The sequence below is a fragment of the Equus asinus genome, chromosome 13 (genome assembly GCF_041296235.1).
Source record: "Equus asinus isolate D_3611 breed Donkey chromosome 13, EquAss-T2T_v2, whole genome shotgun sequence".
NCBI classification, from domain to species: domain Eukaryota; kingdom Metazoa; phylum Chordata; class Mammalia; order Perissodactyla; family Equidae; genus Equus; species Equus asinus.
In genome coordinates, this window is record NC_091802.1 from 28,425,694 (window position 1) to 28,453,497 (window position 27,804).

General features: G+C 35.6%; 1 protein-coding gene across 2 annotated transcripts in view; it reads right to left on the reverse strand.

Annotated features, from left to right (window-relative positions):
• Positions 1-294: 294 nt before the first annotated feature.
• Positions 295-27,804, reverse strand: part of CLTC (clathrin heavy chain) — a 65,687-nt gene continuing 38,177 nt past the window's right edge. Inside the window, exons 9-33 of one of the 2 annotated variants that reach the window (XM_014856973.3) lie at positions 27,242-27,394; positions 26,624-26,746; positions 25,534-25,671; positions 25,125-25,289; positions 24,797-24,977; positions 23,235-23,398; positions 19,393-19,518; positions 18,378-18,520; positions 16,384-16,618; positions 14,161-14,283; positions 12,703-12,848; positions 12,285-12,468; positions 11,905-12,097; positions 11,260-11,417; positions 10,906-11,070; positions 10,692-10,799; positions 10,440-10,607; positions 10,173-10,322; positions 9,954-10,085; positions 9,727-9,837; positions 8,602-8,772; positions 8,015-8,236; positions 6,739-6,759; positions 3,025-3,100; positions 295-1,329 (exon numbers count right to left, since the gene is read on the reverse strand). In XM_014856973.3, coding sequence (XP_014712459.1) covers positions 1,205-1,329; positions 3,025-3,100; positions 6,739-6,759; positions 8,015-8,236; positions 8,602-8,772; positions 9,727-9,837; positions 9,954-10,085; positions 10,173-10,322; positions 10,440-10,607; positions 10,692-10,799; positions 10,906-11,070; positions 11,260-11,417; positions 11,905-12,097; positions 12,285-12,468; positions 12,703-12,848; positions 14,161-14,283; positions 16,384-16,618; positions 18,378-18,520; positions 19,393-19,518; positions 23,235-23,398; positions 24,797-24,977; positions 25,125-25,289; positions 25,534-25,671; positions 26,624-26,746; positions 27,242-27,394 — 3,681 coding nt within the window. In that variant the 3' untranslated portion in view covers positions 295-1,204. The remainder of the gene's footprint in view (positions 1,330-3,024; positions 3,101-6,738; positions 6,760-8,014; positions 8,237-8,601; positions 8,773-9,726; positions 9,838-9,953; positions 10,086-10,172; positions 10,323-10,439; positions 10,608-10,691; positions 10,800-10,905; positions 11,071-11,259; positions 11,418-11,904; positions 12,098-12,284; positions 12,469-12,702; positions 12,849-14,160; positions 14,284-16,383; positions 16,619-18,377; positions 18,521-19,392; positions 19,519-23,234; positions 23,399-24,796; positions 24,978-25,124; positions 25,290-25,533; positions 25,672-26,623; positions 26,747-27,241; positions 27,395-27,804) is intronic. The other variant, XM_014856974.3, reaches the window with a different exon arrangement.

A 27,804-nucleotide genomic window follows, 5' to 3' on the forward strand; every position in this document is an offset into this window, starting at 1 on the left:
TGATCCGTTCATTTAAATGAAATGCTTAGATAAAAACCTAATGTGCTGCTTGGTTAAAATGATGGAGCTAGCCAAAATGTAGCCCACTATAGTACTAACTGGTTAAGACTACTGCATGCACCTTACTGACTACAGGAACGTACATGATGTAATGCAGTGTTTTCACGTCTCAATCCTCATTCTACTGCTTTCACACCTCCCCATACTGCCTCAGTATCCAATATGAAACTATCAAAACCATGGGTCTTTGGTTTAACTTTGAGAGGTATTTAATTAAAACTGCCATTCTACATGTTATTTCCACAGTCCAGTAATTTATTTTAAATTTGAGTAATTTCAAATTCCACAAACAAAACTGAAGAACAGCAATATTTTGTTTGAATTCTCTCTTCTGTACACTCAGTGATCTAAAACACCACAATATTCAACATACACAAACCTCAGGGAAGGGTTAGTAAATACACACAGATTGGAATCATGGTGCTCTTTGTTCCTGAATGGAATGGTCCCACAGAAAAAGCACAGGATACAGCACAATATAAGGGCACCTGTTACATATGAAGTGAGCAAAAACACACTAGCATTTTCTATATGCGTAATGAGGAAACCTGCATAGGTTAGAGGGCCTTTGATGCTCATTTAAAAGTCAGGCAAGTTGTCTGTAATGCATTTTTCAAATAATTTGGAGAGCACTGCAATCCAATGAGGATATGCTGATTAGTGTTGTCTTTGTTAGCACTGACAGTCTTGCATGGTCACATACCAATATTTTTGCTTTAGCTTTTCTTTGAATAAAAGAGATTTAAATGCATTTAGACAATACATATTGTAAGCTGTTTACATACAAGAAATTTAAGAGATTCAATATTAGAGTTTTTTTTTTCTTTAAACACTACAGAGTGCAAATCAGGTTCTTCACAACAGATTGAATATTAAGCAATTCTTTAAAGAATGAGGGGGAAGAAAAAAAGCCCAAGTGAATAAAACATTGAAACTATTCCCCTTTGAAAATAAATTCTAAATGATGTGGAATGTGAAATAAGCTTTTAACATAGGTGATCCAAGTTTATAGTTAGAAACAAAAAGTCCTTCATGAAATAAAGGTTACAAAAACATGTGCCTGTTTTTCCCATTATAAACTGAGAACCAAGTAGAGACGATGTTTCAGTACGAAAATAGGTGACTACAGGATCAGCTCTCCATCTCACATGCTGTACCCAAAGCCAGGCTGTGGCTGCCCATAGGGTGGTGCAGTATAACCATAGCCAAAAGGTGCCTGGGGAGGGACTGCAACACTGGGTCCTGCCGTCAGCATCAACTGGGGCTGACCTAAAGAAGAAAACACAAAGGGGCAGGCACAGGGGGCGAGGAGGTAGGAGAAATTGTTAGCATTGCAGAACTATCACACTCTAATGTCCCCTACTCTACTGACATCACCAAAACTTCTTTAGAATGAGTTTTGTGAGGGTACTTTTTGACTGTCACAATTTTGGCACGACAGTCACCCTAAGAAGGGTCCTGCCTCAAAAGCCAACTAACAGTGCAGGACAGACAGCCAGAACTAACAGTAACTATGTTACTTCAAATCATTTTAAAGCAATATGCACATGCACGCTTGACAAGACTGGGGAAGACATCTGGCAATAAGCCTATCACCACATGGTATTTGGTGACAATATAATTAGCACAGGAAAACTTAATTTTTTAATGGATATGCTTTTAACACAACTCAACTTTTAAAGTTAGATTTACATTTCTAATTTAAGCATGTCTAAATGGTAAGGAAACAATGCATTTCTAGCAACAATCCAGTACTAATTTAGTGAAAACAATCAAAAATAACAAGATACATTCAAATATGCATTAGGTATGAAATACATTAAAGCATACAACCCCTTTCAAATACTATGTTAATACTCTTACGAAGGTTAAATAGCTGTTGACCACACACAGAAAATGACCTGTAGAGAACCTGGCTTCTTTAGAGGGAGAAAACACTTAACGCTTCTCCTCACCCCCCGCAAAGAAAAGTTCTCTTTCTCTCTCACTAGAATGCAAAGCTAGAGCTAGACTTCTCCCAGCACAAGTGACTTGATACCTCTCCTTTTTGTGAATAACAACCGATCTTGAAATTCAGACCCCATTTTCAACTGCCTACAAGGACTGTCCATTTAAACACCCTAAGGGCAACCCAAATTCAACAGGTGCCCCCAAATTATTAACCCACCCTATTTTTGTTCCTACTGTTTCCTATTGTTCCCATCTCTAAGAATCTACTTTATCTTCTCCAATTTTATCAAAACTACCCTGTCCTCTAAAGTTCCAAAGTCCTTTTCATCTATAGTAAAAAGGAGATAATGCTATAACAGATTTGTATTACTATGTCCTTTAGCAGGTTGAGATATAAGGCCCTAATTTTATGCCCTCCTCCAAAGAACACCTGGTTATAGTGCTGTAGCCTGTACTGTGCAAATCAATCTGTTCACCAAGAGTGACATGGAAAGGGGGAAGTAGTTCAGACATGTGCATGTAAGAAATTAAATTGTCTTAAATATTCACTCAGAGTTTGAAGATCCTATCTCTCTGGAAAGTTCTCAAATGGAAACTCTACCCAGTTCTCTGTCCCAGTTAGAATTTAAAGAGAGGACGTGCTCTTTATGTAAAGCATAATAGACAACCTTGGTGTATTCTCTCACCTTTCACACTTCTGAAAATTCAATTCACCATTACTTCTTTCTGAATAATTTATGAATAATCAGTCAGTGACCAGGCAATAGGAAAACTTAGGTTATGATCTTAAGTGACTGAGATTATCTTCCCATTTAAGATTATCTTACTGAATGTCAATGCCTGCTTTAAGACTGTTTTCAGAAAAAAACGACTGTAGAGAGAATTATTCCTTAACTCAGTAAGGCTTTTGCACTTTACAAGTTTATTATATCTCTATTTTGAGGTAGAATCCCTAAAGAATGAAAGGAGAAAGTTTGTCTAATCTATTTCTGTGAGGTTAAGAAGACAGATTACCATAAACAATAGGTTGTGTCTCTGTAGCTTGTTCTTCTTCTTTTCTCAGTGATTCTGAAGCATCTAATTTATCCACCTGGAGAAAAACAGGTAATGTTAATTAGCATCTCAAAAGTATTATAAACCTAGGTTTATGGCAGAAAGTGGAAAAGCCTTAGTATGTTAAATTTGGTCAAAATAAAACAGATTAGAAAGAACATTCTCAGGCCCCCTCAAATTCAATGGCAATGTTCATCCTTCAGTCAAGGTGATTTTTAGCACTGTCATTATAAACCCTCAGGAAGGAGGGATTTATAAATGCCATAAAAGCTCACGCCAGGCTAAAACTGGGCATGCTAGGATGCAGCCAGCCTGAGGGAGGGAGATAACGAGAAGGAACCACTTCTTCAAATGAAGTTTAAACTCTACCAAAGATAATAATAATAATGATAATGAACTCATGACCCAGCAAGACTTCCCTCCCCCAAAGAAATGGTATTCAAAACTGTGAAATGAGTCTAATGAGTGGACAAATACTTGTGCAGAATAAGCTCTCTTTTGCCAATTGTGCAGTTTCTGTCAATCCTGGTTACAGGTGCAGACGGAAGTTGAAGACTCAAGTGGCTCCATATTTGATCTTGCTATATAAAGACAGGCTGCATGTTTTAATGCTCTATTTGCTAAGAAGCAGGAATGCCTAATTTTACCCCAACTTCTTTGAGGAAGATTGTTTTTTGCTTTTAATTAAGCCAAAGAAGTAAACAGCTATTATATGCTAGCTACTCTAAATAAAAGTAGATAGTATCAGACAGAAATAATACTGTAGAGGAGTCTAACTGTATCAGTGAAAAAAAAGAGCTGGAATACACAGGTCTTTCCACTAACTAGTTGCGCGACCTTGACAAACCACTGCACTGACCCTCAAATTTCCTTGTCTTTATTATGAAATGGTTGAATGAGATAATCTGCAAACTTTCTTCTAGGACTCACATGATATGATTCTGTAATTCTGTGAAGAATTGGGGAGAAGTGACATTAGGCAATCTCCATCATACAACTTCTATTTGCCTTTTTAAATTATACTATATTTATCTTTTAAACTGTATTTAAAAGTTGAGTTCTCCCCCAAAAGCCTTATAGTTGGTCTATCATTATACCTCCAGCAAAACTAAACTTCAAATCTCAGTGTTATCTGTTACTAGTGGTTTTCAAAGTTGTAAGTGTGCTGGGTGAGATGAGGGGGCAGAGTGCAAGAAGGAACTTTTTATGAATGTTCACTGCATGTTCTTCCAAGAGGTAAATAGTAAAAGATCACTCCCAAAAAAAGACATGCAGACTTCAGTGAAAAAGCTATAAAGACTGGATCCTTAAAAGGTTAAAGCCGCCCCTAGTTTCTATTTGAAGCTATTTAAAATAGTGTTTGAATCTTCGCATATGCCATTAGGGAGAGGACAGTATTTTACACATATTTTAATTATCTCGTATTAAACATAAATATGTGTCTAATCCATCCTAATTTGTCAGGGAACAAAATTTGAGAAAAGTAAGCTGAGGTAGACTCTAGACACCGCCAGATATACTGTAGTTTTTCTACCTTAGGAACATGGGTTAGTTTGCTTTCGTATACTGTTTTCCTATTTTACAGCCTAATGTTCATGGGTTACAAATTACCCCAATATCAAATTAAAGACTACTATGGAGAATAAGTACCATGAGAAATACCCACTGTTTGGCATCCAAACTTAAAACAAAAATTATTACAGTTATATACTTTAAAGCACAGTTTGTGCCATCAAGAGTCAGATGGAGTTTTGCTAACCTAAACAGTATCCAAGAGTGAGCTAAAGAGGTTATACAAAAAATATACAGATGAGTGTACATTAATAACTTCTAAGAAGAAAAATGAAACAAAAATGCCACAACTGCATAATAAATTTCCAGACTTCCAAGGAAAAGAATCTAAAGTGAAAATGTGTTTCGAAGTTAATGTCTGAGTCAGATGTTGAAGAGAGACGTCCTATTACAGAAGTACAATGAAGACTTAGAAGAGCTAGCAATGTCGCAATGCCCAGGCAGAGACACAGGCAGGAGGGGCACAGGGAAACAACAATGAGAACTCTGAAGGAGTAGTATCAGACTAAGGGAAAAGAATTTGATTTCTCTATATATAATGGGACAGCCTCTGGCACAGCAACATCCAATTTTTGTTTCTAATGACCCAATTTAGATTGCTCAAAAAGAAAAGCAGAGAAGTCTTTTATGAACACAAGCTTTTGTTAAGAGCTGTAACAAAAGTTTCTGATCCTTGGATTTTAAAAGAAAAATTACAGGTAAGCATGTCACTGAGTTCAGTTCCATCTGTACTATTGAATATTCACTAAAATGTAAAAGGCTTTTCCACAAAGACTGCAATATGCTGCAGAGGAAAAGTTAACATGCAGTCAATTATTTTGGTGTATGTGTGCATGAAAAAAAGGCAAAAGTACTGAAGCAAGAAGTGAGATCTGAAGATGACTGTTGCTATACAGGCTCTCAAGAAACACACACAGCCCACAGCAATGCTTTGAGTTTCAAAAGTAGTATGATGTAATTGCAATGACTGTTGTACATGCTTGATTTAAAACAATGCATAACACTGCAGTTCAATTACCTGTTTTTCACACACACGCTTTCTAACTGCCTTGCTTACTAGCTGCTGAAGGGCCTCACACACAATGCATTTTACTCAGGTTTGCCCTAAGTTCCAATGGTGACTCCAGATTGGTTCAACGTAATTCCAAGGCATTGTCCCCCACCCAAATTCTTTTAAATTTGTTTCAACTCTCCTTTACCTTCCCACCCTTTCCTTACCACAATAAGTTTGGTTCATTTATATTGGGATGGAGACAAGCCAATAAAGGAAGCACCAACCAAAAAGTACCTAAATTTGACCTTGGACAAGCCAACGGATGAATAGGACAGCAAATTTTAGGTAGCTTCAGAGGTGTGCCTTATTACAGAAGGTAGATGTTAATATTGCTTCATTATATACAGAAATAATTCATGTCGCGTGGCAACAATTATAGCAAGCTACTCTCATGATTAAAAAAGTTTTGATTCCTCTTGAATATGGACTAGCACCATAAGAACTGGACACCTGGAGAAACATGAGGAAAGTCTCTTCGGAAGCAGCTAGTATCTCTTCTATCTACTTTCAGCAAAAAATTAGTAAGAATCAAGAGATCAGAAACTGGATCACAGTCCTTCAATACCAAAAAAAAAAATCCCAAAAAGCCGTTTAGGGCATGTATATACAAATATATATTCAGCTACTGTCAGGCAAGCTCACAAAATAAAACCAGAGGCTGTTTAAATTTATTTAGAGTATGAAGAAAATCCTATTATGGTCCAGATACCCTGACAGGGAAGAGAAATTTCCTGAAACTTTGGAATTAATATGGAAACTCACCATGCTCAGTTTTTAATAACATATTTAAGAGAGACTGTGAACCAACTACTGATTAGCCTCCTGCCCTTCCTAAAGCCTATTAGCCGATTAGTAGCAAACATCTACTAACGTCCTATAGCTCTACTGTAGTTATGTTCCAAGGGACTTGCAGAGGCTTTAGTGAAAATTTATTTGGGGGGGGGGGGGGGAAGCAGCAGCAGCAGTGTAGAAAAGGAAGGAAAAAAAATCATGCAAATTCCTTAGACTTAGTCCTCCAGACTTAAAGACGGAAAAGAATCAACTTTCACCTTTTCCTTTATTGCATCAACCTGCAAAGGAATTCAGAAGGTGCAGCTTAGAAAAAAATCAAATTCCATATTGAGCATAAAAAGGTAGAATCAGCAACAAAAGTTTAGGGGAGAAACATCTAACCACTAAAAAAGGTATAAGAAAAGTGAAAATAAAGGGCATACTGGAAGCAAAATTTAGGATATATATTTTTTTAACCTCAGAGCTTATTGCAGAAGAATTTATGCTAGAGTCAGTGTGAAAGAAAGCAGCTTAATCACTAGTAAAATTTACAGCACTTTGGTTAACAGCAGCTTAGAGCCAGGTCTCACAAGCTGGCATTATGCATAAGAAGAGAAGCTAGTCTCTCTATGGCTAAGATAAGGCAACTGTTTTTTCTCTTACACTGGACTTTCAGCAGTTTATACACAGAAAATGTTAATTCTTAAAAAATTATAACTGAACAACAATAGTATCTAATTAGATGGTAGCCTAAGGAAATATTCAGTATACTGGGGGTTGTTAGTAGTGCTTTTTCCCCCTTTACTTCGTGATGCTGAAGAGATCAGATGTGAAACTCTAATTTTAATAAGCATGTTTTGCTTTAACGAAATGGATCCCTTAAGAACACTTTAAAATGTTCTACAGCAAGAAAGCTAGTAACTGTTGAGGATAGGGTGAGTAAAAAAATTTCTAACATCAAAAAGGGACACTAAATTGAATAGTAAATTTCATAAGATGATTATACCCCCACAGCTTGTTTAATGTGCTTTTAGGAAATATGTTAATTGTTAACCTATGATATTTTTAAATTAGGGGTTAAACTATCAAAATATTGAGAAAGAGTAACACGATGTTAGGAATATACAAGTAGCTTCCCCAGGGGAAACAGGCATACACATTAAAGTCAAGAACCAACCAAATAAAAGGGAATCTACACTACTAGTTACAGACATTTGCATTAAAAGAACTGATTTGAGACAGATATTATTTGGGGGGGAAAAAAGTTTACCCATGTTTAAAAAAAAAAAAAAAGAAAACCAAACATACAATATAGAATACTGTTCACCCTCAGAAATACATTGAGGGTAAACATTCTAAGTCATGTTTGAGTTTGCTTTTCATTCAATGTCATTTGTCAGCTATCAAAAACTTCTGGAAAACAGGAATATTTTATGATCAACTAAATAACTTATTTCCACCAGAGAAAAAACATTAAAAAAATATAAGTATACACATGGAATTTTACTTATCCTCAAGATAATTAATTCTGAATATACTCAGAGGTGCCATTACCTTTGTTAAGTATTCCTTCATGACCTGGATGAAATAGGGCATGGCAAAATCCATGATATTGTGCCTCCAGGCAGTTTCCAGGACAACATCTGGCCTTAAAAGATCATAACAGGTAAAGAGACAAGCTCCAAAGCACTCTCTTTTTTCTTCTTGCAAAAACCACTGTAGGAGCTCTTCAGCCAACTCAGTATCTTTAGATTCAGAGGCATACTGCATTGCATCCTATTCAAAGGAAAGGATGAAGGTCAAACATTAAACTCAAACATACTGAACTGGTAAACCAAGCAATACAATAAAGGGGAAAAAAACCTCTGTTATATCATTTAAATTAAAATTCTGAAAGAAAAGGAAAAGAAAGAAGAACATTCTTTTTTTAAACAAAGAGAGGAGTGACATAAACATAAGACAGCCCCTAGAATCAAGAAATTTGACTTATCATCTCTGCAAATGGAGGCTTAAAGGTAACTCTCATATTCACAAAACTAATACTTTAATAGACCATAATCACTTGTAATATACCATTTTAGGGTTAACATAGATCACTTGGTACTCGGTTTAAAAGCCCCACCCCCACCAAATTTATTCACCTTGTACAGGCTATCTTTCTTGCATAGCTCTACACTCTGTTTCCAGCGATTGTTGCCTTTGAAGAGGTAAGCAGCAATTCTTCTAAACTCAATGAGTTCATGTTTTTCCAAACGCTGAGCAAGTGAGATATTGTCAAAGTTGTCATAAGCATCTATTGACGTTCGCAGAGCCTTAAAAAGAAAATAAAACAAAGCCATACAAATGCCAAATCAGTGTTTCATTTTAGTTTAAAATTTACGTTCCATCTTCTTGATCAATGAGCTATTACTGTATATGACTGATTATGCCTTGATCAATATACCGTATGGTATATATATATATATATATATATATATATGTATGACTTGATCAATGAGCCATTACTGTAATATGACAGCCTAGATTCAGGCATCAAACCACAGAGTTATAACCTGAACAAGTATCAAGGTTCCCCAATCTAATTGTAGAACCCAGTCCTCAAAGGCACTGTGAAATTTCTGAAGGTGCAGTTTTCTTTAAGGTTTTCAGCATCAAGGACTAACTGGAATGGTTATGAAATTAAGAGGGTTTGTAATTTGGAAGGTAAGATTTTATCTCTCGAGAAACTCCTGATACAACTCAACATGATACTCAGTCATATAGATCAGCATGGGATCTGAGCCGAAAAGAAAATCAGCTTGACAGTAAAAGAAAAAAGGAAACTAGCTTAAACTTAACTTTGATTTTTTTGTGTGTGAAATCCTTCACAAAGGAAAGTTTGTTAAAAAAGAGATGTTAATGTGGTACTGGGCAAGAAAAGTCGTGAATATAGTTAATACCAAGTAAGTTTTTTGGACTAGTTAAGAGATCAAAGACTTTTTCAACCCTAACTACAATCTAAATGTTTAGGGATGAAGTAACCATAACATTTTTTCTCAAGTATTAACTTAGAGAAGATCTGAGCAAAATTCTGCAAACTTGGCACTTAAGGGAAGTCAGATTTATCAATCTTGAAAACCTCACTAAATTTAGATCCCAGGCACGTAAGTACCTACTGTCTACGACCCTATAGGACAATGGGCTTTCTTACTGCAAAACATCCCCAACTTTACAACCCAATCATAACCTGAGTTTTGAGAATATATGCAAGAACTAAAAGGTCTTACCTGATAATCTTCTTCTGTAATAAAGAGGTTGTTCAGTGATTCGTTCACAGATTTGTTGTTGTGGTTCTGAACTGAACGCAAATATGGTTTCACCAGTGGTAGCTGTTTAACCTTTAAAAAAAGAGTTTGTTACAAACGTAGCTCATCATTAAAGTTCTATGGACAAAAGTTATCCAAGTATGTCTTAGTTCCTCGCTATGACGTTTTGAAGATTTAAAAATCATTACCTTGCTGAAATAATTGACTGCACGAGTATGATCCAACCGTGGAGAAAGAACCATCAGCAAATCATTCAACAACAGAGGCTTGAATTCTAAGTAGAACTGTATTGCTCTGTAGTATAGTTCCACATTGGCAACCTAAAATGGGAAAGACCCATGAGTCAGAGTTATTTCCTAATGAGCTTTCTCTTTCTGAAGACTTGACCTTCTGAAGAAGGTACATACCTTGGTAATGATATCTTTGAACTGTCCTTCTTTCCAGGCATCAGTTGGATGATTCATCATGGTAATTATGGCATTATCATATTCTTCATACTTGTCATACAAAAACACCAGTTCTGCCCAAAGATGAGCTTGTTCTGCAGCTCTCAGCACCTGCACAAAAAAGATTTAATTGCTTTAGATCTAGGACTCTAATTCTAGCCAATAGCCTTAAAAAAAAACATATTAGTTTTAGCTACAGAGTTGCCTCACACTGTTAAAGGTGGTTACCTTAGGAATATTCACTCTAGACCAGAACAGCTCCAGGTGCTCCCTCATTTTCTGTGGCTTAAATTTAGAATACAGAATAGCTAATTCGGTAAACATCCCCATATGAGCTCGCTCAAGTCCCAATGCTGCTTCCAACATGGTTATCAGTTCTTCAAAATATCCACGATCCTAAATAAGAGAAATATGCAATTAAAGATAAGAATATGTGGCAAAGGTCTCAATTAATAAAAAAGAGGAATTCCTGTTCATTACCTGATAGTAGTTGATAAGTTCCTCCAATTCATCTGCATGTACTACAATATGAAGCCCACACATCTGAGCGAGACGGAACTCTTTCCCATCTACACAGGCAAAGCAGACCTATAATAAAACATTTGTAAACATGGCTGGTTAATTCAATTAATCAGTTAAAAGAACATTTCTAAATAGCATTTTAATTCTTCACTCAAACTGGTATTTAGAGTACCTCTTTCCATGTTCGAGTACTGTTAGCTTTCCTAGCTCCATCAACAGCTGCCTGATACTCGCCCAGGTGAACCAGGGTAGATGCCAAGCGTCCAAAATTGGAAACATTATTGTACAATAACTTAGCAGCATCATACATTTTTTCATCATAACAACGGTCACCAACCTGGAAAAAGACAATCCATTTTTAGTAAGCCGAAACTCAGTCTTCTCTGCATAGTCACAACTCAATTTAATACTGAAAAACAGTATTTTTCCTTGGAAATCTTCAGTCGTGATATGTTGACCCTACTAAGCTAATAAAGTTGCTCAATTATTTCTACATGCGTTAAAAAAATCTCAACAGGAAACCCACTTGTTGGATATGAGCATTATTAGGTCCATTGATGAATTCTTCTAACTCTGCAAGGCGGTTTGTTTTAGCCAATGCAAATATTAATTCTGTCTCCACATAGGACTCTCGAGCCTTCTTACGGGCCATCTGCAAGTATTTCACCAGTTCTTCCCAGTTTCCTAGGTATAGAAAAAGAAAAAATAAATCCAAGTACTAACATCCAAACATTTATCTTTTCACCCAAGTAAATGAGAATTGCTATTAATTTCCTTTTCAAGGAAACAATATAGAGAATAACAAATGTACACAGCGAAATGCATCTAAAACAGCAAAACTTCCACTAATATAATAACTAATAATACCTCTGTATTATCATTGACCAAATGAATAATTAAATTCCCCTTTCCCTTAAAGTTGTAAGATTAGAGATCAATCAGAATTTTATGAAACTTCAAAACAGAAAACTAATCTTCCCAATGGACCTTTTCAGTTCACAAAATGCAGCCTCTCTATCTAGTCTAAAATGGTGGGTTAAATGTTTTCACAAGTAACCATGCAGTATCTAACTGCCACATAATTCAGAATAAACAGATATCTTAATGCTTAACTTAATCATAGCTTAGGTACATTTTCTGAGGTCACAAACATAAAAGTGGGAAGTCATACCGCTAGTATTGGCAGCCTGAACAACTTCCATGTAGGATGAAGGATCATCTGCTTTGATATAAGAATCAATGGCTTCTTTAACCATTCCTTTCTGCAACTGGGCTTTCGCAAGCTGACTCCAGACTGCAGGTTCATTGCAGCGTTCGGCAAACTCATATGCTCGATCCAAGTTTCCAATATGTTCAATCAAGACCTAGGCAACCAATTTTTGAATTAGGGTTATAGCAAAATGAATCTTACCACATAGCAATTACATTTAAGCAGTTAGAACTTTATTGCTGTTGTATTGACATAGCAATATCCTCACAGGACAATGCATACATTGAATCAAGAGAAGGCATTAAATTTAGTAGATCAACTTAGGTAATCTGAAGATTTACCTGCACTGCTGAAGTATTGACATCAAATTTCCGGAAAATAGCAAATGCTTCTTCAAACAGCTCATTGCTGATGGCAATATTGGCGATATCTGGGGCATCATAATTATCCAGGCGGTTAATATACTCCATAACACGTGTACGGTCAGCCTTAATTGCAGTGAGGATGAGGAGGTTTTGCAAATTCCTGTAAGAAAAAAGATTTGAACGCACTATTTTAAAAGCTCATTGGTCATAAAGAATAAGCACTGTGGCGTTACGAGTTTTTTTTCTCAGGAGGTGTGGTGAGAAGAGGAGAGTATTAGAAGAGTAAGAATTCAGACAACATTCTCTAATCTTTGTCTCTTTGTTCTTTCCCAAACTGACAGGCCATAATCAAAGACTGAATATAAATAGCCAATGGACCCCTCTTATAGCATACCTGTGTTCACTGAATACAGAGTTATCAAGGACAATTTTCTCCAGCAGTTCAATGAGTTCATTTGGAAGGTCTGCAGTCATAAAAGCCTTGACAGTTACTGACACTTCTTCAGGGTCCTGAGTCTCAGACAAGGCTGTCTGCACGACCTACAGAGGACACACAATAAGCAAGTACTGAGAATCAAGGTGGTTTTGAAGATACTATCTAACAAGAATAATTTGGCCTCAGTAGAAAACTTAAAATAGGTAGGAAAGAATGAAGGAGAGAAAATACCTTTAAATTTACCACCCACCCAAGTCTTTCTAAACAAATCCACATCTATCTATACCATGTGTACTTTCATTCTGTTGAAAAATCACCCTAATCATATAATTTCTATCTTTTCCCTGATTTAAACATTATCCATACTAACTACTCATTATCACTTTAATGGCTACATATAATTCAACTACATAGACGTGGCATCATATACTCAGTAATTCCTCTATTTTTGGTTCCCAGATGCTGCAACGAATATTTTTTCCAGGAAGCTTTGTATCTACTTGAGAATCTTCCTTAGAAATGCTTCCTGGGGGCCGGCCCTGTGGCCCAGAGGTTAAGTTCATGCACTCCACTTTGGCAGCCCAGGGTTTTGCTGGTTCAGATCCTGGGCGCGGACATGGCACCGCTTGTCAGGCCACGTTGAGGCGGGGTCCCACATGCCACAACTAAAAGGACCAACAACTAAAATATGCAACTATGTACTGGGGAGATTTGGGGAGAAAAAGCAGAAAAAAGCCAAAAACCAAAAAACCCCCACAAAGATTGGCAACGGTTGTTAGCTCAGGTGCCAATCTAAAAAAAAAAAAAAAAAAAAATGCTTCCTAGGAAAACAGTGAAAAATTAATAGCCTTCAACCTATTCTCTTCCATATTTGGATTGCTACCAGGAGAATTTAAGAGCCATCACTACAACCTTTAATTTTTACAGTTTTAAAAAAATGTTTTAAATTTTCTACAGTTATAAGCCCACATCTCATTAGCAGTTCTATGCTTACTGGGGAGATTTAACATTTACCCACTTGGTCTTCCGTATTTTCTCATCAATTCTTACCCTTTACTGACTTACCATTGTCTTGAATGTTTCTAATCACTTTAGTCACTTCTCAGGTACTAATCGTAGCAATTCTTAATCACTTTATTAAAAATGTTTAATTTCCTGTTTTCCATTTTAACTATGATGCACTGAGAGTTTACATAATTAAATTTTCTCTTTGGGATGTATTTTCTTGGGAGAAATGTATTGTACTTTTGTTAACATTTATTATATAAATATTTTTAGTATAACTTTTATTTTCTACATTTTACAGCCTTCTCTCAGTTAAATATGATCCATTTGAGTGTATTTCGGTATATGATGAGGGAAAAGATTTTATTCCTAGTTAAAAAGATAAGTCTTAAACACATTTGCCAATTTTACCTGGTCAATTAGGGGTCTCCTGTAAGGATTGCTTTCCAGCAGCACACTACCCCACAATTCTGGATCCTTTCGGCGTACCAGATAGCGGGAAAGACTTTTGAAGAGGGAATTCTCATTGCAAACCTAAATAAGATATCAAACATTAATTTCAAGGTAAAAAGCAAAGACTTTTTATAGACTGACTTTACTTTTAAAGGTTATCTCCTATCATTTATACACCGTGTATTGATTTATAGGAAAAAAAACTATTACTTTTACATATAATCTTGAATAGGTCACAACCAAGTTTTTATTAAAATTCAATCAACAAAAAAACAGTTACTAACTTCTGGGACGCTTTTAAAAAGTACTCACATGGTGGATCTACTTTTGGACTTAATATTCTAGTCTACTGGTCTATTCATGCACCAGTACTGCGTGTTTTAATTAAAGAGGCTTTGTAATGTGCTCTACTATCTGGTAGGGCTAGTCCACCTTCATACCTTTCTTTTCAGTATTTTACTAGCTATTCTTCTGTGTTTGTTTTTCTATGTGTATATGTTCATATGTATATGAATGTATGTATGTACACAGATGCATATATTTCCTAGCTCTGACCACTGAAAGATCCTAGAAGCAAAGACACCTAGAGCCCAGATCTGGGTTTCTAATGGCATTCCTCACCAAAAGGGATCAGAGTTCCCTGGGAAAATGGCTAATTCCAGGGCTGGGGAGGGTATAAAATGAGCATGGTGTAACTTGTACCAGAAAATAAGGAAGTGCTCAAAGAGCAATGAGCCCAAGACACAAAGCCACAGGAGGGAGGATGAAGGGATTTCTATCAGCCAAAAGTGGGACAATTTGAGAATTAAGATAAATAGTAGTGGATTATATAACCCACTGAATAAAACAGGAATTCATGAGTGCATGAATACATGAGCTCTGAATAACAAATTTGGAGATGGTGCTGGAGTTGGAAAACCGTCATTTTGCAACCAACACATTAAGAATGATTAAGAAGAATCAACAGATTCTACATTAAGGTGGGGAGGCAGTAGGATATTTGCATGGTCTTAAGTGTCTCCTCACAGACTACTTAACATCTGCAATGGGAAATATAAAATAATTATACAATGGAGAAATTGACAACTTGATAAAAATGACTCCACAAATGAGGGACAAAAGGTTGTCATGTGCTTCTGCATGTAATAGTATGAGCAAGACAAAATATCACTTTGGCAATATTCTGCATGAAAATGCACAATCTACATCTAATCAGGAGGAACCATCAGAGAAATTCAAAGTCAAGAACATTCTATTTCTTAAAAAGAGACTTTTCATTTATGTGAAATATAAAGAATAGGTAAATCCATAGAAAAAGCAGTATAGAGGTTGTCAGGGGCCAGGAGGGATGGGGTGGGATGGGATGGGGAATATGGTACTGGGTTTCCTTATGCGTGATGAAAACTTGGAACTAGACAGACATGGTGGTTATACAACACTGTGAATGTACTAATCGCCACAGAACTGTTCACTTTCAAATGGTTAATATTATGTTATGTGAATTTCACCTCAACAAAAAAAGTTACAAATAGGAAAAAAAGACTTTTTACAATGATATTAGTGTCATAAAAGACAAAAAAAAACGCTGAAGGATTTTTTCAGATTAAAAAGACTCAAGAGATATGACTACTACAAGTAATACGTAATCCTAGAGTGGAGGGAAAAAATTGCTCTAAAGGACATTACTGGGTCAATTGACAAAATTGGAATAAAATAGATTTTTCAAGTATTCTATCAGTGTCAAACTGACAGAGGTTGGTATCTATAACATGGTTATGAAAGAGAATATCCTTATTTTTAGGAAATACACACTAAAGAGGTATATGGCCATGATGAATGCAACTTATTCTCATATGGCTAAAAAAAATTACATGTGTGTGTACTTACACGTATATATGTATGTGTGGTGTGTATGTAGGAGAAAGTGTATGAGAACACAAGTGATAAAACTAGTGGGGTTAAAATGTTAATAGGGGAACACAGATTTGATCTACTCTTTTGGCCACTTTAAGTTCACAATCGTTGGCAAGTAAAGTTTGCAAAAAAAGCACGCATCTTCCAAAACTACTCCATATTACCTAAAACCACTTGGAAACTCTCAAAATTCACTAATCTAACATTACATAATAGGTTTTTTAAAAATGCAGCCTTCTCTCTACACATTCAGCTAGCAGTACTCACATTAATAAGTTCCAGATCACATTGGCCACGTTCATAAGCAACACAGGCCAGATGTGGATCTCTCTTCTCACAATACTTTCCAACAACACGACTGTCATAATAAGGATTTTCACGAAGAAATCTCTCTGGGTTGTTATTACTGTCTATGTAGATTTTGGCTAACGCATTGTGAGTAGCAGGCTCCTCACAGCCCTCATGAATTCTGGCCTCTAGCCAAGGCAGAAGCAGTTTCAATCTAGTAAAACAAAACCACACACACACATATCGTATTATAAATAATACACTCTTGACATGCTAACTATGTAAGTACTTTATGGTCTATAACATGCTTTCCCATGCATTATTTTGAATTCTCAATAATCCTATTAAAAATTGGGAAATTAAGACTCAGAGATGGTTAAATGATTTGCCCAAGATTACACAGAAGGTGTATAAGACTGTCTTTATATTATCCCAGACCTATCTGCTACATTATCTAGATAGGATATAGAAAGAAGAGGTTACAAAGTCACAGACTGTTCTATGTTATACTGGACAAAATATCTAGACTTTAGAAAAATTTTGCTTAGAGGTAAGATGGGGATGCGGTATGAGAAAATAAGCCAGATTATCTGAGGTTCCTTTGAATTTTAACACAATTAACATACAACATTACCTACAGCCAAAGAGGGCAGGACCCTAAACAAAATCTGGTAGCTTTAGAAGTTCTGCGTTTAATTATTCTAGCAGTCATATGATCATTCTACTAAGGGTCATGGTTTCACTAAGCTATGCTTATGTTTCAATGGTCCTGATGACCAACACTCTTTTACCAGGGTTTAAGTATCAAAAGCACCCAGAGAAAGAGCAGTAGGCCATTATTTTGGCTATTAAATTCATGTAATTATGAACACACTCCTATTAGGGTAAAGACACAACTTCTTTTAATTAATGAAGCAAAAATCAAGCTCCTACAAACACGTGCAACCCAATAGATGTGCCATGTCAACTGAAAGACTAAAGATTAGCTAAGGCACATCTAGTGACTAAGATGTGAATCTAGTTTATCACAATATAATTTGTCACTTACAGACCAAATTGTCTGACTATAACTATCTGGTTATTTGCTGGGAATAAACAAGATTGTTTTCAGGTATTAGACTTAAGACTCAACTGAAACCTCTTTCTAAATGTTAAATTGTCATGATCTATAATCATTTCAAACTAGGCTCAAACTTAAAAACAGTACTATATTCTAGATCTCCATTGTCCTTAAATGAATTTTTCCATGTTTCACATATTCAAATACAACTTCTATAAATACCAATAGTATGACATCTATACCAACTCAGGTTAAAATTATACCCCGTAGGCTTTCTTGCTATCTTTTCATAGCTAGAATAACTTCCCACTGTTATACCAATCCACAAACCTCATTTACTACATCGGCACTTTCTCAACACTAGTTCATCAAAACGTCCCTGCTAAAAAAGAGACTTCACAGTACAATAAGTATTAGAAGCATTTACACTGTATTTTCTATTGGAAATTTGTAATTCATATCAGCATATTAAGGTTCAAATTAAATAGCAGTTTAACCCACAGTTACACAAGGAACTCTTTTTTCTCATCATACTTGAAGAAACATCATACTATTTATCAGAGAAGAATGTTATTAAATATAGTAGTATCATATCTAACTAAAAGGGGGCTTTTTTACATAGTTTACGTTAAAAACATACACAAAGTCAAACACATAGCTATAATTATAAACATGCAAAAGAAGTGATAAACCAGGTCACAGATTTTCTATAAGATAGCTGTAATGTTTCGGAAAACAGATTTTTTTCAGCACTATAGCTAGCTTATCACTTCTAAATTAGGTGTCTCCAAGGAATTATGGTCCATGTGTTACTGAGCAGCTTTTAGGTAACTGATAGGTTATGTTGTTTTCCATTATCAAGCTGAGAGACTACTAATTTAACCCATTTATGAAGGTTAAAACAGTACTACACCTGTTTCTTTTTTCAACCTCAGCCACAAGCTCATCAGTAGAGAATTGACCTCTTACAACAAGAATCAAGTTTTTAATGACATCTTCAGAGCAATCAACATCAAGTAACCCTCCAATAACCACAGGAAGTCGACTTGGATTCACCTATGGTAAAAAAATAGAAGAACGCCATTATGATATTAATAAGCAAAGCAAAGAGGAGTTTAAAAAAATCTCATTTCTCTTTTTTAAGCTCAGGTTTAAAACTCAGTAACAAACTGCGAGTCTAAATTTTCAACTAGACAGAGGAATTTAGCAGGAAGTCTGGCTTGGTTAATTAATTACCTCAGCGTTGCTCCAAAGGATAAATACATCCAAAGAAGCTAAAGTCACAGAATGACTATGAAAGACTGTCTAAGGAAACAGTCCTCAACTATAGCAAAACTACCTTTCCGTTTCTGGAATTAGGAGGCAAATTTCTAATAGCTATATTTAACAGGTTTTAAAGCCACTTTGGAATCTATGGCCTCTATAGAGACACCTCAGGGGCTATCACGTAAGTAGGACATAGGCCACCCAATTTTTTCAACTACAGCAGTTCTGTTTTATTTTACATACTTGGCATACATGTAAAATTTTAATCAAAGAAAGAATTCTGCTGGAAAAAAAAATGTTGAAAGTCACTGTAGCAGATCACTCTTATTGGACACAAGAGTTTCAAAAGGATGCAGATTTCCAGAGTGTAAGTAAAATCTACAAGATTATACATAGTTTTTTCTTTAGGAAGATTAGCCCTGAGCTAACACCTGCCACAAATCCTCCTCTTTTTGCTGAGGAAGCCTGGCCCTGAGCTAACATCCGTGCCCTTCTTCCTCTACTTTACATGTGGGATGCCTACCACAGCATGGCTTGCCAGGCGGTGTCATGTCTGCACCCAGGATCCGAAGCAGCAAACCCCGGGCCGTAGAAGCGGAACATGCAAACTTAACCACTGTGCCACAGGGCCGGCCCAAGATTATATTTTTAAGATCACATACCTTCTGTACATATATCTCTATATACTTTTGAAGATTATTTCTATATAAATAGAGCACCAAATCATGGACAAAGTCAAATCGATCACACACAATGATGAGTGGTAACTGATCTGTTAGCTTCGCTTCCTGAAAAAAAGAACAAAAAGAAGCCTTAATTTTCTCCTTCTGTGAGGTATCAAATCTATGTAAAATATGAGCATCTGTTCTACACTGGTGGGAGAGGCTCACACAAACTTGGCTCTTCTCTTAAAGAAAGAAATGTTCTAATAGCTGGGGAGTGCTCATCCCAGTTTCAGTAAATTTTTACTAACCAATACTTAGATTCACAGCAAAATACCAGGTGGTTTCCACACACATTCTTCACCAAAAAAAGTAACAAATTAAGATTTGTGAGCCACCTGTGGCACTCAAGATATAAAAACATCACACTGGGAATTTCATTAATAGTAACACAATTGAAGTTGACTTAAGAACTACAGTCACATTGTCAAAATTATGAAATAAATGGCTCACATCTGTTTCAAACTAACTTATTTTTTACCCTTCCCCAATTCCAATCTGTATGGCCAACCTCTAACACTATTATAACAAACTCTACAAGGAACAGCATGATGGTGATGGCCATGAACTAATAAATACACCATATGTTGCTAAAATAAGAAAAAGGTTAAAAAAAAAAGCACTTAAAGGAAAGATATCTTTAAATCACCAATTGCTTTTACCATTACAAATACCAAGCTATAATCTTACTTACAAATTGACATGTTACAGACAGGTAGGTAAGACCTATACTGGGCATTTACCTGATACATGTCCTGTTACATTCCACAGACACAAGGTACAGCACAAAAAACAACAGTGTCCATAAATACACAGTGAAACATCCTCAATAAATGATTCCTCTATGACAGTCTACTAAGGAAGTAGAACTAAGCAGGACAGAACTTTCCCCAATGACAGCCACTAAGAACATTATTTACAAGGTTAGAGTAAAATACTTCCTGAATCTAGCGCATATCAGTCACCCAATTATGAATAATTCAAAGATTTAGTGTTCTCTGAACAGTTCACAGACTAAACTAAATCTAGGAGTTATGAGAAATCCTGAATAAAAAGTCAAAATGGCTGTAAATCTGAAGTGGAAGTCCAGCTGCAGATTTTTGACATTAAGGAAAGCCCAAAGCAATATTATTTAGCACCATGGAAACTCTACTAACAGCTAAAATCATTTCTAGAAAGAATGTTTAATCTACCTATGCAAAAGATTTCAGTAGGCCAAGTTTTTCCTACTAAATGAACATCAGAGTTAGTGGATCAACACACTAATCTTCTTTATCCTGTTTAACATACATATAAAATATTACACACTTTATTTTACCACTTAGGGAGAAAAGACACTTGCAAGTAATCTAAGAATACTTAGGTATTCTATTCTCATGCATGAGTGTTTAAGATTTCTACTATATTTCAACTATATTATATTCCTAAAGAAAATTTAAGACCGAAAAAGTAGACAAAAACTAGGTATTTTCTTGATTGCCTAAATTTGCAATTTTCATGGAAGTAATGCTATTAATATTTTAAACTATTTACTAAAATGTTACCCTTTAGTTATTATGGTTAAAGATTTTAAGACAAAAACTGAAATTATATAAACACTTTGAGAGGTTTTCTTAAAACATGAAGTCACTCATTTAACTAATATTCTCGTTAGTGCCATCAAGTCAATTCCAACTCCTAGCAACCCCGTGTACACTGTTCTTATGTACTGGAGATACAGCAGGGAATAAGGATGCACTCCGTCAAGGGACTTACATTCTAGTGGAAAAGAGACAATGTCTCAGTGTTAAGTGTTATAAAGAAAAATAAAGCGGGATATGGGGGAGGTGAGAATGAGATAGGGATAGGTTTTATTTTAGACAGGGTAATTTGAGACATGCTTTCTCATGACATTTGATCAGAAATCTGAAGGAAGGTAAGGGAGCAGGTCATGAAGGTCTGAAAGAAAAGTTGAAAAGGGCACAAGCAAAGGCCCTGGGGCAAAAGAGGGTTTGGGGAGATTCAGAAATAGCAAGCAGGCCAATGTGGCTGAAGCGAACCAGGAAAGGAAAAATGAGAGAAAATAAGATGAAAGGGAGCAAGAAGCAGATCATGGGTCTGAAGAATAGTTCCGTGCTGTCTACGGAGAGCCATAGTTCTACAAGGTTAGGGCATGAGCCAAATGATGCTAAGGACACCATTTCCACCTGCTCACAGGCTACTATAATCCATATCCACTCCCCTACTCTATCAGGCTTGCACCTATTTCAAAAGTGTGAAGGGGGAATCCTCATCTAATTAGATCTCATGGGTTAAACAATCTAAGGCTGCACCATCCCAGTATCTAGAGGATCTTTTCGGAAGCTCAAAAACATAATTAAGTAAAAACAGTTAATTTAGTTCTGCTTTACATATACATAACTCAAATATTAAAACTCAATGTTAAAGAAATAGCAACTGCAGCAAAAGAGCTGAAAGCTTATAAGGACAAAAAGAAATCAGTGTAAGAATCTGGTAGTATTTTTTAAAAAAGGAAACAGTACTGATACTCAAAGAGGGAACTGAACTGTTGTTACAGGTGCACTAGTCAAGCACAGAGCCTCATATCTTTCTCATTTGGAGGAGTTTTTTGACACCACAAAGTCTTGGGTTCAAACACATCATATAATATTCATGATGGCCAAGACATTAGAAAGCTATACTTTGGCGGAAGGTTTATCTTTTCATCTCAAGTGTAGGGCAACTTCAGCACTTTAACTATCTCATTACACTAAAACTCTTAAGAATTTAGCTATTTCATCTAGAACCCAGGTATTAAGTTTTTCAAAAGAACAATCAGCTAACACAACTATAGATTATCTAAAAATGATGACAGTGTAGTAGTAAGAAAAGCCTTTTTTTTTTTTTTTTTTTTTTACTGAATTACACAAGAAACATTTTGGTTTTAGTTTCAGTCTAAAATTCTTCCAGAAGACAAAAAACACTTAAGAACTTTATATATAGCCTCTGGAATCATTTCATATATATAAAATACAAATGTAAAATATATAAATAAATACATTTTTGGAGGGTAATCTGAATGTTCTAGTTTTCCTATTTTTATAGACAACTGCCAATTTTAAAGTTTTATTTTCCTCACAAAGTAACTAGTAGGTATGAGAATAAAGCTAAAGCAGAGTTAAACATTGAACAAAATTAACTGCCCTTAGGAATGTTTTAACGAGCTAAAAATCTTTAAACCATTACTCTTCATTTTAACATAGGCAATTCTTACTTTTCTATAACCAAATTCATGTGTCACAAACCTGTTTGATTTTATCTTCAATTTATGAATTACACACAATTAATTTCTAGAGTCAGGCTACTCTGAAGATAGAGACAAACCTATGTCATTTAGACAACAGGACCCTTTGCATACGACAGACTCCTTTTTAAAATGACACTGAGGGCAAGCTTATCTTAAAATTCAAAAGGAAATGATACTCTAAAATGACATTGAGAGTCTATAACCACTTTTCAAAATTCTTCTTCCAAAATTAAAGTGAAAGAAAGGAAATTCCTTTGAGATAGTGCTATTTTTTCTTTTAAACAGATGGTCATTCTTAAGTATTACTTACCAATTTCCTTCCCTATTTCAAAGGAAACCACAGAGTATTAAATTTGGAAGAAATAATTCAGCACACAATTTAGAATGCTACGAATTTCACACTTGTGGAAAAAAATATTTTAAAACGACGATCAAATCCTTGTAGAACTGCTGATCTTCAACCCAACCAGAAAATGCATTACTCAAAACCACTTACCTTGAGAAAATTCTTGACTCGCTCAGGATCATAGCAGTTGCTTTCTCTGCAGATTCTTTCTACTTCTTTGATCTGCCCAGTCTTACAAGCTGCCTGAATATATTTAAAGTGCACATCTGGGTCCTGACTAAAGTTAACAATGGATCCCAGAAAATAAAAAAGACCTTAAAGAAATAAATAATTGAAATTAAGTACAGGTGCACCTTTGAGAATGTCAGAACTGAAAAATATTTAAGCAATTAAGACAGCGTTATGTCAATTATATCTCAAAAAAACCCTCTGTTATACTGAATACTACCAAATAAAAACTGGTTGCTCAAAAAGCTCAGTAAGAATACCAATTAATTCAGTAATCAGTTTGACAAAATGGATTTGCACTTTAACCCCCACAAAACAGATAAGTTTAATCCACTGTTCTCTAATAGTTGCGAAATAGTTAGGAGGCAGCTAGTTAATACCGAAGCCAATTATCCTACCATATTCCATATGAGAAATTTTAAATGAAGTCCCTTATAGCAGGTGTTTTTCCATATGCAGTTAATAGGAAACACACAAAAGTAGCTTGAAAAGAATTTAATGCAGTGTTGTCCAAGAGAACTTTCTGCAATGATGAAAATGTTTGATTATCTGCACTGTCGAATATGGGAGCCACTAACCACATGTGGCTACTGAGCACTTGAAATGTGGCTGAAGAATCTAATTTTTAATTGTTTTCAATTTTAATTACTTTAAATTTACATAGCTACATGTGGCTAGTGGCTACTGTACTAAATGAATAGTATAAATTTAGTGCATAGTTAAAATGGGAAACTGAGAAAATTAAGAAAACCAGTAGAAATCTCTGTCTAGAGCAATACTATAAAAAGAGGGAGGAAAAGGTAATTGAGGACCAGAAGTTTAACTAATGAACCTAAGAGCCACCCAACAGTGATTACATTAGTAGTATTCTGTACAGCGGTGGTTCTCAACTAGGGGTGATTTCCTTCCCAGGAGACATTTGGCAATGTCTTGGAGACATTTCTGACGGTCACAACCATTGGACTGATTCTACTGACGTCTAGTGGGTAGAAGCCAGGGAGCCTGCTAAATATCCTGCACGTACACAACAACCTACCCCACCCCTACAACCCCCAACAAATTAGCCCGCCCAAAATGTCTGTAGTGCTGAGGCTGAGAAAACCTGCTATTTAGTGACAAGTCACAAAATGTCTTTGACTAGAAACAGCTGTCATTCCAAGAGCCAGATGATATAAGCATGAAATCTTATTACACCTGATCACATTAGTATTTTCATTTTATACAACTATGATAAAGCTACTACATATATTTGTATCTTGAAATTCTGCCTTTAATTTACCTATATATCTAAGTAGACGATCTTGTTCATTGCACACCCCTAGGACTTGACGTAAAAGACGCTTGACAAATTTACTGAACAATAAAACTTACAACTGTTCCACAAAATTAAGCTTGCAGAAAGAATTTCCAATAAGCCTATGATCATAAAATACCCCTCCCTTGGCTATCTTAAGTAATTAAAAACAACTCAAACTCCTTATTACCTTCAAAACTCTTGAAAGATTCAAAAAGTTCAATCAGAGACTGAGTTGATAGTTGTTCGTGATACTTAGAAGCCACCTGAACACAAATCTGCAGATTCTGACGAATATTGGCAGACAGCATGGCCCTGAGGCATTCCAGGGAGTCTTCTACTGATAAGGACCCAAAGTAATTCACTAACCACTGGAGGACAAAATAAATAAATAAGTGGAATAATGTTGAACCTAACAGTGATACGGAATTACCATCATTCAGTACTACATACACACTTTCAGTACACGAACTAATCATAACTAACACCATCTGCTGTTAAGCAAGAGACTGAAATACCTCAGGGTTAAGAAGATGGGTATGAACAACCGCACGCTTTATATCATATAAATCAGTGAAGTGTTCTAATGCACGCTGCAGTAGGCCAGCCTTCTCACACAGCTGCGCGATATGAGCCCGGTCATAATGCGTGAACATCTGATTCCCTAGAATAGCATCTGCAACCTATAAAACCACAAATAGAGTTTATTTTACCACTCCATTTATATCAGTAATTTTATATCCAGACTACATACTAAGATTCAATAGTGAATTGATAAGAGAGAGAAAGAGTACAAAGGAACGTTAGCTGAATTTTCCTAAATGAGGAATAGGCATCTCAGTAGCTTTGAATAACTTAATCTAAGAAGCTTCAAATAACTACTAAAACAGTATTGGGAAAATGCCTGAAAAGCATGAAAACACATACTTGAGGTGCATGCATAAGGTTCATCTCAAGCAACCGCGTCTGTAAGGGACCTTCAGATGGGCGATTATTCTTCAGGGCATCAAGCAAGAATGCAGTACACTGCTGAATTAAATTGTACTCCATAAAGACATCGACAATCTACAAAAAAAGATTTCAGGGAAATTGTTTTAAGATGTTTAAAAATTGCTTTATGATATTGTTGACAATATATAAATAAATTAAATGTTATCTCTTTCTTTACATATAAAAAAACTACCAGACCAAATCCCAGATTTGAAGAATATTATTTGGACAACATAATTTCATAATTTAAGAATAAACTGTCTCAAGTTACTTTTTGTTCTGGTAAAAAAAACCACAAAGTATTTCAAAATACTGTACAATAGCAAAATACAATCAAATCAACAAACTTAAAATTTTGATTTTTAAACTATTTAAAATAGACAAAAGCATAAATAGGAAGTCTGACTCCCACTTCCTATGTGTATCTCTTCCTTCTCTCCTCATCCAGTGGAAGCAACTATCCTTTGTGTTTTATTATTCCCATATATTTTCATATTTTTAATACATATCATCTCTAAACAAGATGGCATTTGTTTTGCATGTTTTAAAACTGTATATAGGTGGTATCTGACTGTCCATTCTTTTGCAACTTGCTTTTTTTTTGTTTTTTTCTGGGAAAGATTCATCCTTAGCTAACATCTGTTGCCAACCTTCCTCTTTTTTTCCCCCCTCCTCCCCAAAGCCCCAGTACATAGTTGCATATTCTGGTTTTAGGTCCTTCTAGTTCTTCTACGTGAGCTGCGGCCACAGCATGGCTACTGACAGAAGAGTAGTGTGGTTTCACACCCAGGAACCGAACCTGGGCTACCGAAGCAGAGTACCCTGAACTTTAACCACCAGGCCATCAGGGCTGGCTCTGCAACTTGCTTTTTTGGTAAGATACTTGAGGTTTATCCATGTAGATAGACATAGCTCTAATTTCCACAAATTAAAAGGTTAACTCATTCTTCTCCAAAGTTGTTTCAACTCAGATCCCCCCATTGTCTATTTAAATCAACTTCTACAGAAGACATTTTAATGCCTTTACCTGTGTGATATCAGCAAGAGGTTCTTCATCCTGAACTAACATTTGAGCAAACTGCTGTCCTTGATCTGGACTGATACGCATGACATTTCTCAGCAGAAAGATCCAGTCTGGAGTATATCCAACCTATAAATAGACAAAAACTTTAAACACTGCTGCAAAGTTTCATTCTTCTATCATTTAAAGGCTTTTTCTACAACAGAATCTTGCTAATTTAGAACTGCTGGTCAAAGCATAAATTCAGTTTTAACTTAAGATGCTCAATTTGACTTTGGTTTATATTAGGTAAACACATACCTTGGTGATGACATTTGACTGAATAGTTAAAAATTTTTCTAACTGGCTTATTCATTTTCAATTAATGACCATTTCAAAAAGCATATTCTACCAGGTTAAATACACCCCTGCCATCTTAAATTCTAAGCCATGCAAGAGTAAGGGTCTCCATTTTTTAATAAGTGTAATTCTATATGTGAGAGCTAAAATAGGGTTTTTATACTTTTGCAACCAATTCAAAATTTAAGGAAACCCACTATTAAAGTTACTCAGAGTTACTATAGACTAATTTCTCTCTTAACGTTTTAATGAATTTATGTTGCGAATCTGGTTCATTGAACTCACTTTTTTAGCATATAAAACAATCTTCTGCACTTGACCTGTTTCTGCAAAGCACTGAATGACTTTATTTGGGACATTAGCTCTTAAGTACACACTAAGTGCCAACGTAGGGTCCACAGATTTCACAAGGTCACCCAGTTCTTCAGAACATTCCAGCTGTCCAAAGAAAAAAGAGTTTTAGTAATCCATGAGCTGCTTTATAAACAAGCAATTGATACTACTTCTACTATAAATAAAAACTAATATGACAGGCACTTACTCAATTTTCCAAGAATACATTATAAATATGCAGGGGTTGTGGTTAGTTAAGGTTCTTGGTCTTGTATTCATAGCGATGTCTCAGAATTCTCCACACATGTTACTTAAACAGTGATAAAAGCAGCTCACCAAGACTTCACGCTTATAGAAATTATCAACTACTTTGTTAGGAACACAAGTACTAAAAAGCAGAATCTTGTACTTCTAAGAATACTCAGATATGAGATCCACATGATCCCAATTTTTCAAAGATAATGCAACTTTTAATCTAATATTATCAAATGAAAATTTTATATTTAAGGAGCCAG